The sequence below is a fragment of the Amborella trichopoda genome, chromosome 3, assembly GCF_054954075.1.
Source record: "Amborella trichopoda isolate Santa Cruz 75 chromosome 3, AtrichopodaSantaCruz75HAP2 v2.0, whole genome shotgun sequence".
NCBI lineage: Eukaryota > Viridiplantae > Streptophyta > Magnoliopsida > Amborellales > Amborellaceae > Amborella > Amborella trichopoda.
The window spans coordinates 49,053,299-49,067,772 of NC_142338.1; the positions used below are offsets into that span (position 1 = coordinate 49,053,299).

The 14,474-nt window shown below is 38.2% G+C and overlaps 1 protein-coding gene across 5 annotated transcripts in view; it reads left to right on the plus strand.

The window, feature by feature from the left end:
• The window catches only part of SEC10 (exocyst complex component sec10), a 56,251-nt gene that overhangs the window by 12,352 nt on the left and 29,425 nt on the right, over window positions 1–14,474 (plus strand). For 3 of the 5 annotated variants that reach the window (XR_016051429.1, XM_020673299.2, XM_006853955.4), the window contains exons 5-15: window positions 3,994–4,095; window positions 4,280–4,330; window positions 4,427–4,532; window positions 5,043–5,162; window positions 6,838–6,929; window positions 9,714–9,882; window positions 9,973–10,049; window positions 10,174–10,272; window positions 10,413–10,503; window positions 11,458–11,543; window positions 11,639–11,812. Coding sequence is in view for 2 of the 5 variants with exons in the window: in XM_020673299.2 (XP_020528958.1) it covers window positions 3,994–4,095; window positions 4,280–4,330; window positions 4,427–4,532; window positions 5,043–5,162; window positions 6,838–6,929; window positions 9,714–9,882; window positions 9,973–10,049; window positions 10,174–10,272; window positions 10,413–10,503; window positions 11,458–11,543; window positions 11,639–11,812 (1,167 nt within the window). In the remaining 3 variants the exon portion in view is untranslated. Of the gene's footprint in view, window positions 1–3,993; window positions 4,096–4,279; window positions 4,331–4,426; window positions 4,533–5,042; window positions 5,163–6,837; window positions 6,930–9,713; window positions 9,883–9,972; window positions 10,050–10,173; window positions 10,273–10,412; window positions 10,504–11,457; window positions 11,544–11,638; window positions 11,813–12,041; window positions 12,178–12,258; window positions 12,486–14,474 lie in introns of all 5 variants that reach the window. The other 2 variants (XR_016051431.1, XR_016051430.1) reach the window with 1 other exon arrangement.

Sequence of the window (14,474 nt, forward strand, 5' to 3'; positions counted from 1 at the left end):
GGAATCCTAATCCAAATAGGACTTCTTAATACAATTAGGAATTCTAAAAGAAATATGACTAAAAAAACTAAAATAATTTGGTAAAACTTATTTAACCTTTGCCTAGGTTTACCCCCTTATGACTTAGCACACTCCACATCCCACACCCCACACTCGATTACCAAACCGATGGTGCATTCTATCCTTTGGTCCTGCTGAATCCACTAAAGTGGAAAGCACCTCTAGAGTACCCTTTTAATTGTGCTGGGGCTGATAGTATGGGCTGCTAGAATGACTGAATGAGGGTTTCTTTAGACCCCTTTTCAAACCTTTGGGCCATGCCACTATGTGGCACCTTCCTTTAATCTAGATGGGCTGGGTGTGCGTCCTCGTTCTCCCCTAGGTGGTGCGTGCCACCCCTAGGTCTATATTCCGGGGGTGCCACTTGAGAGAGAGAGAGAGAGAGAGAGAGAGAGAGAGAGAGAGAGAGAGAGAGAGAGAGAGGTGGCATGGAGGGGAGAGAGGAGAGAGGGGTCTGAGAAAACAATTGAAGAGAATGAGGGGAGGACCCCTCCTTATATAAGCCTTAATGGCCCTAGGGTATTCCAAACTCAATTAGGATTCAGTTTGCCCAAAAGCTTTTTTAGTAATCTATGAGGTGAGAGAAAACAAATAAGAGCCATCCATCATTGAAATCAGCTATAATGATTCAGGAAGGAATCTAGGAACCTTATCCCCTGAATCTTTGTCCCATATCTACTTCTACTCAGTCTAGGATAAGGCCAATCAAATCTCATCTTCTATTTTGAATAGAATTTTCTTTTCTCTTTCAAAGACATTGTAGAAATTCAAAGAATCTTGGTCAAATTTCGTTGTCATAAGAAATTAAGAACATTTTAAAATTAGTCAGACTAAGATATAATATATGGAATGCAAGTTTAGTAATAATAGGAGTAGAAACAAGGAAGTAGTTAAGATTAGTGGCCAAGAAATACCTAAAAGGGGTTATTTTCGATCTTTTGAGTCATTAATCCAGGAGAATGAAGAGATTGGGGAAGATGTCGCACATAGAAATTTGAGCTAGGTGGGCGAAGTAGAGATGTGCATCCGGTGTTTTATGTTATTGCTGCATACCAATTGTTGGGAGGTCAAGAATTTACATATCTATAGGATGAGTGTAGTTGAGATGGATGAGTGTCAAGACAGGAAGGGATAGAATTAAGAATGAATAGGCGTTATGATGAGGGAAAACATACCTATGTAGCTGGTTATGTACAGTGTAGACCTAATACTACACCAATTAGGTGGTGTGATTTGGTTCAAGTGGGAGGCTCTAAAAGGGTCACGAGAAGGCCCAAAAGGACATAGATGGAAGTAGTGAGAAAATATATGGTGACATATGAACTTATTGAGTGTATGACCCTTAATGGAGCAGAATGGCGGGACAAGATTCTTGTAGCCGATCCCAATAATTGGAATAAGGCTTGGATGATGATGATGAAATTAAGAACATTTTCCAAAACAAAACAAAAAAATTTGTCCTCCCACAAAATAATTGTCAAAATATTTTCCAAATATTTCCAAATCTTACTGGATTCCCCTTCAGACCTCACAACTTACTGCGAAATATGTGTGGTATACCACAATGTAGTGTGGCCCATGTTGTCCCCTATATTGCCCACCTCCCCAAACACACACACACACACACACACACACACACAAAAAAGGGAAGCCCACATGGGACCCACCATGCTCCTACCTAAATCCTAAATTTTGGTACAACCCCTTTTTAGAAGGGACCCATGACCCACAACTATCTGTAAGGGTACTCCGCTGGTGCTACGAATCATGATCCACAACTGTCCTCTCAAACCAACCTAAAGGGACCCATGACCCACAACCATGCCCAGGGACTCATGATTAGCTTGTCAAAGTTGGCTAATAAATAGTGGAACCATGTGTCCTAGTATATGGATTACAGGTTCCCCCTCCTAAGAGCAAGTCACTTGCATATATCAATATAGTGTAAGGGGGACTCTATCTATGCATATGTATACATATCCCTCTATAGGGTTGCTTCCTAGAATTCGTTTCATATATACATATTGTGTTGAAGTTTGTTGAGGATTTGACCCTCGCTCTTACAAGCTTGCTTCCTGACATTGGATATCACGAAGCTCTCTTGGCCTACAAATATCCCTAGGTATTTCTCCAACCTCAACAAAGGATGACCCTCCATAAAACCCTCAATAGTAGTGCCGGTGCCAAGGGTGAAAAGGTTTTGGACATGACTTGGCTATAGACCGCCCTACCCCTAGGTTAGTTATGTTAATTTTCCCTTTTATATTTTCAAGGCAAGCTTTAAAGTTGGTGAAAACTAGCTATCGTGGTAAAAAATTGGTAAATGCAGTAAAACATAGGCGATCGCAGTCAAAACTGGAAACCACGGTCAAAATTGGCCACCATGGTCATGACTGGTTACCACAGTCAAAACAAGAATCATGGTCAAACAGGAGCCATGTTCAAACATAAACCTCATTCAAAATAGGAACTGGATTCAAAACAGGAACCACTGTCAAAACATGAACCATGTTCAAAATAGGAACCGCGTTTGGATCAAGAACTGTGGTCAAAACAGGAACCATGGTGAAAAACTGGTCCACTGCGTTCAAAATGCTTTCTACAGTGAAAAGGTTTACCAAAATCTCGATTACAATTAGATGACACCCTTAAGTTAGATAAAGAGGTCAAAGGACCGCACTTAAATTATAAGGAAACCAAAATTTCAAGATGTTAAGCCATGAGAGAGTCTCGCGTTCTTTGAAGTGATAGGCGCCCTCGACTTGGAAAAATTCCGGGATGTAATTTGTATGCGTGAGCTCACTCCCAAGATACAACCAAATCAGATTAACAAATCTTGAGCTTATGATATGCATACTTAGAAAACTCGTACAAAACCACATCTGAACAAACTGATACATTCCAATTTGTAATATACCTAAAAAGATGCATGAGGCCTTGAGAAGATGCATGAGGCCATTATGCCTTTGTTAACAAAACTAACACAGTTGCTCTTGGTGATTTTTATGGAAGGGAGAATAAGAGGAGTTTCGGTTGAGGGAAAAATTCAAAATATGAGATAGAATCAATAAAAAATGTTTTAAATAATGTGAGGGATGAAGGTGGCACCTCATCATAGTTCATAACATCATTAAATAGTATGCTCCATGATGCTACATCAATATAAGTGAAAGTTTAAGTGGTCCACAAAGATCCTAGTGGTGTTGCAGAAAAGTATGTTTTGCAAAAACAAATAATTAAATTAACAAGTCAACCAATACACACTCCCACTGAAGCATACAATTTACTATATTTGTTATACTTACATGCTCTCACAAGCTTTAAAGGCCATACAGCCGTACACACTGAGGGATGTTTGATATTCCATCATTGTACGTGTGTTTGAGCAAACGTACACAGTTTTTAATTGCTGAAAGTTTCACTGTTGATTGATTGTAGTTGCTGATGTTGAAATTTTGAGGGGTAATATGAAATGAATGAATATGTGTGTGCAAGAGAGATAGCAATGTAATCTAGGTTTGTTATGGCACTATCTCTAAGTAGGATAGTATTCACACTGTCGAACTTCAATCCTCCTCTTGCGCTCCCACTCTGACCCCAAGCTTTATTCCCTATCCTCTTCCTGTTCTAATCCTTACAAATTGTTATTTCTCAGTTGCCCCAATATTTCAGCAAGCGGTATTTCAATGACAAATTTCTCAGAGCTTTTGGTAATCTGTTGTTTTTAGTTAAAATTTGATCTATAGATGCACTGTGTATTTTGGTGTGACAAGCACCATATTCAGTAATACACTGGAATTAAACAAAAGTGAAAAGGTAAATATGCTATGGTTTTGCTGAGCTTCGTCCAGTCCTAATCTCACCAACTTTTGATTGTATGATTGAAAGATTAAGCTAAATTTATTATTTATCTTGCTTTTCGTATTCTTTCAGCTGGAAAGAGGTGTGGATGGTCTATTTGACAGCTTTGCTAGGTTGGATTCCCGTATTTCTAGTGTGGGACAAACGGCTGCTAAAATTGGAGATCATCTGCAGGTAGTGATTACAAATATTGAATTTTCAGCTCTTCTTTTTTATTTTTATATGCACATTACATTTAATTGCTCTCGCTTGAGACGTGATTTCATATTTGCTAAATGAATGGGTGGAGTTGTATGGCATGTATTTTGGGATTTGTACAACAAGAATGCTTTAATAAACTTACAACCTACTTTTGCAGAGTGCAGATTCTCAGAGGGAAACTGCCAACCAAACGATAGAGCTCATTAAGGTATCTACACCATCTATTTGTGAGCCATCTGTGAATGTTATGTTTCTCAACGTTACAGGAAGCGTTGTGTGTCATGTTACTTACCCATTTTTGCAGTACCTAATGGAGTTCAACAGCAGTCCGGGTGATCTAATGGAACTTTCACCGCTGTTTTCTGATGATAGTCGTGTTGCTGAGGCTGCTTCAATTGCACAAAAACTGCGTAAGTGTGCCAACCCTTGAGCTAGACGTGGGAGGATAAATTTACTGTTTTAGATTTCTTTGCAGTTAATTTCTTTTAATTCTAAAAAGATTAATTAAACCTGCTAGAAAAACTAATGGTGTCATGCGACTGTACTTTTCCCTTTTTTAATTTTTGAAAAAATTATTGGGCAAATGTACTCCCGCCAAGCAAATGCCTTCACCAAGCATAATTCCTGAGCATTCACATGTCTTTACCGAATACATGTTGTAACTAAACATGCATCATTACCTGGCATGCGCCCTTCTTGTGCACATAGCATCATATCCTCATTGGGTAGACTCTTACTGAAGGCATTGGCCCATTATTATCTACCTGGTGCCCGTTTTTCATGCCTTGCGTTATACGCGATGTTTACTATTGAATTTGTGACTTAGCTAATTCAACATCACATGGGCAACTTTCTAATATACAGTGGTGCATACTTTTTACCATCATCGCCATCACAAGTTGTTGACATGGCTTTTTTAGGGTCATTTGCTGAGGAGGATATTGGGAGACATGGTATTGCGGGGGGATCAGTTATGGGTACTTCTAATGCAAGTAGAGGGCTAGAAGTTGCAGTTTCAAATCTCCAGGACTACTGTAATGGTGAGTATACATCTATTATGTTCCTTGACCAGTTTGAATTCATGATTTAAATTCTTTGAAATTAGAAAAACGTACAAGTTTTTTCATACTGAATTGGAAACCTTGCCATTTCTATGTTGTTGCTTTCATAAACTGTTTGGTTATCCAGTAGAATATTAACAAGAAATTCTTTTCATGTAATATGTTTGTCTGATGACTTCAATATTTATATGGTCTCTTCCAATAACAGGGACACACTCTTGGATTGGAGTGAACATGCGTGTGTGTGTGTGAGAGCCAGATAGAGAGAGAGAGAGAGAGAGGGTATAGTGGGGTTTTTGGATTGAATGAACCTGCTACAGAGAGAGACTGGTTTCTAATGGGTGAAACTGTTAGAGAAAGAGCAGAAACCTTCACCAAAACAGATGAACTTTAGAAACTTGTGAATTGGAGCTTCCACATAGACTACTGGCAACTTTTTCAGGTTTTTGAAGAGCTTTCACGTGAAAACCCTCATTCTTTTTCTTACTATAAATAACGGGAAGAAAGTGGGAAACCCCCTTTTTGTACATCTAGATTCTATAGCTTCCCCCATTGATGATCACCCAAACCACAGCACCGTCCCAATAGATCTGAAGCACCCCTATTTTGCTTTCACAGCCCAAAAGCAAAGCTCAAAGCCAAGGCATAGTGCTTTTCCTCGTCTCTCTAAAATGGGCCAGATTGAGCCCCTCTTAAACGAGAAACCCACATGCCAAAGGTCCAAGCTCAAATCAACTAAGAGGCGGATTGAAATCCTCTTTGTATATCTGGGTTCAACGGCTAACTCCATTGATGATCACCCAAACCACAGCACCATCCCAATGGATCTATGGCCCCCCTAATTTGATTTCACAACCCTAGATTGAAGCTCAAAGACAACACACAAAGCTCTTCCTATCTCTCTTAAATGGGGGGACTGATTCCCCAACCCGCCCCTCCCCCCCCCCAAAAAAAAATTCCCTCTTTCAAAGCAAACTTATTGCTAAAAAGTCTTTCTTCTCTCTTTGAAAATAGAGCAAGCTGAGCTGCAGTTTATTAAAAAAAAAAAAAAAAAAATTTACTTCTTCTCTGAAAAACAGAGCAAGGTCAGCTCTGCCTTTCTATCTCTGAGTAGGTAAGGGCACCAAAAATATTCTTGTCTCAAGAAACAATCGAACCCTTCCTCTCTCTTTCCATACGAAGTTGGGTTCTCTCTCTCTATGATAGGGAAGAAGAAGAAGCCAAGGAAGGATGGAGATGGTGGCGGAGGATCTTCTTTGGAGCTTGTTGTGGAGCTGGGCGATGGCACAGAGAGAGAGAGAGAGAGAGAGAGAGAGAGAGAGAGAGAGAGAGAGAGGCAAAAACATGGATTGGTAAAAGTGAAATAGCTTCTCATCTGGAAAGAATTCAAGTCTGACTTGAATTCTTTCAAATGCTGAAAGTTGAAGTTTTTATAATGTTTATCCAAACATTTTTGTTTTCCACCATTTAACAAAGTTTTTCCACTGGTCATCTGAAAAGATGTGGATTTTGGGTACACCCAAACTGTCCCTTAATTTTCCTCTTCACTTGTAAAAAGTTACAATGCCTGAATTTTCTTTAATGATGTAATATTTATTATTTGTTTATCCTGAGAGGGTTCTTTGTTGCGTTGTTTGATATTGCCATGTTTTAGAACTGGAAAATAGGCTGCTGTCTCGGTTTGATGCTGCATCACAGAGGCGAGAACTATCAACAATGGCAGAATGTGCTAACATTTTGTCTCAGGTTGGTTTTATTATGATTTTCACTTGTTTGTTTTTTTAATGTGTTTTATTATATTTTTTTATCTATTTACTTTTAAAAATATGAGTTCTTTCTTTACTACAAATGATATTTCAAAGTCTTTTCACCCAACTGGATAAATGGGAATATCTCGAAAGCGTGTAAACTATTTTCCTGTTTATTGTTGATGAATATAATTAGTGGTTGCCAATTTTAGTTTACTAAAGATGTAACATGCATGCTACCTGCCTTGAAATTCTAGTTCTCTTTTATTATGTTTTTTATCTGTTTGATTTGTTCGTATTGGTTTGCTTTTTAAGGTGTGGCAATTTTTTTTTACATTTCCTAATAGGAAGAAATTAATATATGGATGATTTAATGTCTGAGTTCTGAAAATCACAATATGTAGATGTGTTCTATATTGAAATTGTTGTGTATCTTATTTCCGTTCTATAGAATTGGAATGTAGGTCCAGATAGAATAATAACTGGTTGGTTTGATCTTTGTCTTTTCTGGGGAAAGTTAGATTTGTTGTGGAAGTTGTGTACTTTGGGGATCTTCTAGGGCATTTGGAGCATGGCTCACAAAACATGTGGCTTGACCTGGGACTCACTTGAGTCAAACCAAGCATATCCATTACTGGGTCAGCTTAGGGTAAAGCCCGAAGTGGGTTTTGTTCATGTCATTTTTGAAAAATATATTAAAAAAAAATACTCTTTTACATAATATGTTAGAAACCTGGTCAACCAACCAAATCTCTGGGTCGACCCAGACCTAGTGACTAATGGTTTTCTGATCTGGGTTGCAGGCTATGATGTAGAAGGAAAGAAGTAATTGAGTGTTTCATGTGAAAACACATCCTATTTTGAGATGGTTATATCTTGGGCCCTGATCCCCATGAATTGACGGGGTATACTGCATTGGATTTGTTGAGTGGGTTGAGCTATTTGGCTGACTGCTGCCTGCACATAGAAAAGTGGTCTTGTGGCAGATTCCAGCTGAGCTTCAATGGACATTTGGAATTGAGCTTCAATGGAAGAGCTTGGGGAAGCCTATGGTTGGCAGGGTTGCCCAAGAGGATGGTGATGCCTTATAAGGTCTAATTAGGGGTTATCGATGAAACCGTAGCAATGGCATAATCAGTTTTGGCTGGGACCTGAGTTGGAACCAACGTTCTTGGTTTCCCTTGGATGGGTTACAGTGGAACCGTTGGGCTTGCGGAGGCTTGCTTTATTGATGAAGGAGATGTGGGGTTATGTGAGAACATGGTCATTTATTTTGCCCATATCTTTCTGGAGGGTAACGAAGCTGCAGATGGCCTTGCAAAATCATAATCTAGAGCATTGTTTCTGGGATCCCCCAACCTATGTTGCGAGTCCCTTCCAGAATCTCGATCTTGTGTTTCGGCAAAGGGATCTTGAATTTAAATTTCAAGATCTCAATCTCCCTTCTTAGGGGTCTTGATCCCGACTATTAGGGAATAGGGATCTCGATCCTCACCTTTAGGATCAAGATAGCAACCAAAATGATGATCTTTAAACCCGCTAGCAATGCAACTGTGCTTTCAATATAGTTGCATTGCTTGCTAGCTATAAACAGAAAGATCCCTACTTTAAAGAACATTAATAGGTCTAAGACTATATATACTCTTTAAGATTAGGAGCAAGATCCTCAAGAAATGAGGATCAAGATCCCAAAAGGTTGGGATCAAGATCCCTAACCTTTAGGGAACTTGATCCCTAACATATACATTGTAAGGACGACTCAACCATAGGGATCTTCTAGCCTTTCACAATCTCCACCTCCCGCTTTTGATTTGCTCCCGACCCCAACAACCTAGAGGCTCCATCCATATCTTTCCATCATGATGTTTGTGTTTTATGACGAGTCCCGTAGAAAAACATGACTTTGATATGACCTGTACTTGGCATCTAGATCCTCCTACCCACCCCAACATTCGGGACAGTGACACTATAGAACCTTATTGACTTACCACTGTACTTTTTAGTGATCTCATCTTACTTTTTTTTTTTTTTCTCTTTAATGTTTCCGTTTTTTCATGCAAGACTGCTGGCGGCGTTTTCAGAGTTGATTGCTTCTCTTATATGTGCTTGCCCTATATAATGGTCTATGAGGTTATTGCACTATAGCCACATATAATCATGAACTTACCTCATTAGTATACTTTGCCCTGAGTTCACTGCTTTTGCTCCTCTTAAATCTTTAAAGTTTCATACATCACATGATAGATGCACTTCTTGTCACAAGATCATGACGTTACTGAAATTTAGGTTTATACCATTACTGGTGGGTGTAGGATATAGCTTACATAGAAAAGTGTCCACACCAATTTTATCTTGGTGTCAAGAAAAAGTCTCAAAGTAATGCTCCTACATAGCACCGTCTTGAACTAAAAGCTTATATGCGGAGTCCTTTGATGATGATTCCATGCCTCTCTTTGAATTTTTCAGTTTGATTTGCTTCCAGGTTGGTTTCCTTTTGAAAATGTCCAGCTCTTGTATCTACCACAAAGTTTGTTCTATATGATTGTTATTTTGACAATTCCATGGATTCATTTCTACTCAAGTTATAAGCAATTTGTTTCTCTTTAGCTGTGGGCATGGTTAAAAATCTTTAGGATGGATTATTCTATTTGTTATACAACTCATTTAACATAAAGTTTCTGGAAGTTAAAGCTTTTGAGCCTTCAAATATCACCTTGTATTAGGAATTTGCATTTACTATGGCCAAACAATTTGGCCTTCTCACTACATCTGTTATATGTAGTTTAATAGAGGAACAAGTGCCATGCAGCGCTATGTGGCTTCTCGATCAATGTTCATTGATGTAGAGGTAATGAATGCGGATGCAAGGATGGTTCTTGGGGATCAAGGTTTGCAAGCAGGTCCTACAAATGTTGCCCGTGGTCTCTCAGCAGTATACAAAGAAATTACGGGTTATTCTCTTTCTTACTCTTCTAAGGTTAGATTGATGAGACGTACACCCTCCTTAGGATGTGACCAGTTTCCATTTTTTGACTTTTCAGAAACTGTGCGTAAAGAAGCCGCCATAATAATGGCTGTCTTTCCGTCTCCTGATGAAGTCATGGCAATTCTGGTGCAGGTATCCTGGATAATTTAACTTAGAAATCTTACTATCCTTGTTACTGCTGAAAGACGAACCTTTCTTGGACAACTATTGATTGTTAAGGTCTCTACCTATATCCTAATATTGTCTAGTTGCGCAGCGAGTTTTAGAGCAAAGGGTGACAGCCATTTTAGACAAGTTATTGCTGAAGCCATCTCTGGTAAACTTACCTCCTGTTGAAGACGGTGGACTATTGCTGGTGAGCCAAGTAGCATGGCCTATAACTTGCCCCCGTCTTGGATACTTACATTATTCTTTGGAATGGTTTCACCTGTCATTTTTACATTGATTTACTGAATGGTTTCATCTATCTTTTTACTTGTCTAAAACTTTGTGCAGTATCTTAGAATCCTAGCTGTTGCCTATGAGAAGACTCGGGAGCTCGCTAAAGAGTTACAATCTGTTGGATGTGGTGATTTGGATGTTGAAGGTAAAACAGAAGCACTGTGAATTTATCCCCCCTTGTTATCAATCCTGCATGTTAGTGGACTCTTAGGAATCCTGCATGTTAATGGGCTCTGATAATTATGCAATTAGACATGGCAAACAGCAAGGTACACCAAATCTGTGTAACATTGGCATCAATTATAAGATGGAAAGCTTTCTATGTTCCCCCTACAACATAGAAGTTCTATGTTCCCCCTTATCCAACCGTCAATTTTTGAATGGAGGGCTAAGATTGCCCCAATCACAATGTCCCGTCTCTACACTGTTTTATTTTTAATTTTTTCTATAAACTGTTTTGACACCAAATTTTGGACATACATTCCTATATTAAACTCGCACTAACGAAAAATATAAAAAAATATTTTCAAAAAAATAAAATGACCAAAATACCCCTGAAAGTTTCAAGGGGTATTTTGGTCATTATTTTTTATAGAAAATTATTGTTAATATTTTTTATAGGTGCGCCCCAATGAGAAGATGACACGTACCAAATTTCATATTAAAAAATATTGTATTAAAAAAACTAAAAATAAAATACTTTTGAGACGTCGGATCTAAGATCAAACGGTAAGTGGCTCTCTTTATAAAAAAATGGATGGCTGGATGGTAGGGGGAACATAGAACTTCTATGTTGTAGGGGAAACATAGAAACTTTCCCTTATAAGATGACCTTAGAATTGGTTTGACCTATTAATGTTATCCCTTTTTATCATTTAATGCTTGAAGACACTTTTTAATGAATGGAGCATTTTGATTGCATGTTACTCTGAAAAATGTGTGACATTCCTCATCTAACTACTGACATTCTTATGGATAAATTCTTCAGATTTGCATTTGGAAATTTTAGTTTGCAAATTATTTAACAGAAGAAAGAAGGGATATGTTGTGAACTGTGTTTCCGATGGTACACTAAATGCACTAGTTTCTTTTGATGCAGGTCTCACAGAATCTCTATTTCTTACTCACAAAGACGAGTATCCTGAATATGAGCAAGCTTCTCTGCACCAACTATTTCAGGCCAAGGTATCATGTAATTGCTTAAATATGAGAAATCAGTAAGTTGGTTGCCACTGCGGTTTTACTCATTGGGTTACTTATGTGGTTTGTGGTTTTGACAGATGGAAGAATTGCGTTCAGGGACACCCCAACAATCTGACTCCAATAGTACTGTCTCCCGTTCAAAAGTAGCTATATCTCCACCTGCACATCAGCAGATATCTGTTGCTGTAGTTACTGAGTTTGTGCGTTGGAATGAGGAAGCAATCGGTAGATGCACTTCACTATCTTTTCAGGTGAAAGTGGCTATGCTTTCTTTAGAATTGTGGTTCTGATTCTGTTGTTGCCATTACAGTAGTTGAATTTTTTTCTGGTAATACTATGCAAATATGCAATTTTTCACTTTGCTGTTGAATTCTTTGTTTCTTTCATCTCTTTCGTTTTGGAAGTGCAAATCATTTAATATTAACTTGTAAAACATTCCTATTATTTCCTCAAGATATTTTTGTTGTTTTGGCTGTTCAGAAACCAGGTGGTAGAACCATAGTTGGAACCTTGTAGGAAAGGTCACGGACTTGCTCGGGAACCTGGATCCCGCGATGCCAGCTAGGGATCTTGGATGGAATGTGAATCCCTATATTGTGATCCTCGTTCCCAGCAGGTTTGAATCGTGGTTCTCAAGTGTATGACAGTGCATATGATGTTTTCTATATTCGGCACTGATTCATATGCATTGAATCAGGTTTGTGCCCAATGGTACTGTGAACCCACACATCATTCCTGATCACTTAAAACAATTGCTATTCCTTCCTCATGGAATCACACTTCCCTGTGACAAGGATCGCACTCCCTTGATATAGGATCATATGGACGACAATCCCAACCACAAGGAGCTTCCAATAATCCACGGTTCTGTGGAGCTGAACCAGCTCCTGCTCCCGGGAACGCACCCGCACCCGACAACTATGGGTAGAACCGATGGGAACCCACCTATCTCTTATGATCAATTATTTGAATTTTTTTACTATCATCACTTGTGTCTAGATATATCCTAAATTCAATGGTGAATTATATGTCATTGCATGCCTGAGTGGTGAAACAGTTGAATATAGTTCACTGACTCATTAGGTGGAAACGAATATATTATAGGCATAGGAAGAGGTATTTGACTCATTATGTGGAAAATAATATATCATAGGGATAGGAAGACGTGTTTCACTTATGCAACCATCATTCTTAAGTTACTTCTGAGGATTATCCATTTGGGCATTGTATATGCAAAATTCTTATGAACACAAGCACTACTGTGGAATGAGTGGACTGTTGTGTTACTGTTAGTTCTTATTATTGTACTCATTATGGAATGCATTGCAGATTTTTTAACTACTCAAGGTCGAGTTTGTATGATATCTTCAGAAGATCCCTTGAAAAGGAATTGATTATGAAGGAATTTTGAGATATACCGATCTACAGTTTTCTCTATTCTGTCTATTGAATTTTGTTGGATGACTGGACAGTGGAAGGGTTAATGGACCATTTATCCTGTTAGTAATCACCATTCACCATCTGTGAGCTCTTGATGGTTAAGGAGTCTTGATGGGTGTTGTCTTCTATTCCCTGGTTGTTTTAAGATATGCTGGACATGTTTTACTGATTGGCCTCAAGGGTGAGGGGACTTTAAGCTTCCATATCAAAAAGTACTAGTCTGGAGTGAACCTGCACTTTTTATCTAAGTTTCAGAGATTTCAGATATATATTCTGTGCTAGCAACTGCCAGGCCAGAGTCCCCACCATAGGTGGGGTTCCCATTCTCAAGTATGGAGATTCCTTTGGGATTCTGTTTGACCTCAAAGCACCAAATACTCGTAGAACCTCCTCTGTCTATCTTTCAAGTCTGAGAATGTGCTTACTGAAAATTGGTTTCATTTGCATATTTACCTCCAGCTAGGGAATATCTTGTTCCAGAATTCATAGGTTAGTTGTGTTGTATTTGCCTTTCCCTCTCTTGCTGTTGGGCTTTAGTGATATGACCAAACATGAATCTACCTTTCATTAATGCATTCTATGTATATCCATTAAGTCCTACTTTGATTTTTCATTGAGTCCTACTTTGATTTGTCATGTAGTACTTGTGCTCCAGTGTACCCCCTCGGGGACCTTTCACTTATGAGGTTTGAACGCCTGATTTTGGATGATTGGCTTATAACCTGTTTAGTTTGAATGATTGGCTTATAACCTGCAGTTCACTACTTTTGTGAAATGTATTATAGCCAGTTATTGTGATAAAAAAGTCATGTAGATCAAGATTTAGTTGCTAAAAAATTTTAATTTAATTTTATTAATTTTATTTTTAGAGATGTGAGTAAAGACTTTTTATTTTTTTTATTAGGGTTAATTTATAGAAATAGGATTAGTATGTGTTTTTTGGTTTAATTGAAAAAGTTTTTTTTTTTTAGTATGAGTTGGGGTAATTCTGTTTTTTTTATGAGGTCCATACTTTTTTAGTAGATCTGCACTTTTCTTTGCATAAGAAATAAGGAATTGGGTTGCTTCCTTCGTTGGTCTTTTTTTTAGGATGTTGTTTTCTATAGATAGTTACCATCATCTTTTAAACTTGAAGAGATGCTTATCTTGTGGGTAGGCACGTGGAATTGAATTTTTCCACGTAATCACCGAATTGATTGATTGAAACAAAAATTTAAAAAAGAATCTGACTGTACTGGCAGCTAGCACATACTGATTTCTTTAGAAGTCACTTCACTTTCTGTACCAAGTGGCATTGGAGTTTCCTTGTCATATTCATGACAACTTAATCTCCACCAGTTGTGAACTTGTGGTCCTTTCAGAAATTAAAACTCTTGAATGATTATGCTTTATCTCTAATCTAAAAGAAAAAGGAAGAGCTGAAAACTCATGACTAGTATAGTTGCTACCTCTGAACAAATATGTTGGACAATG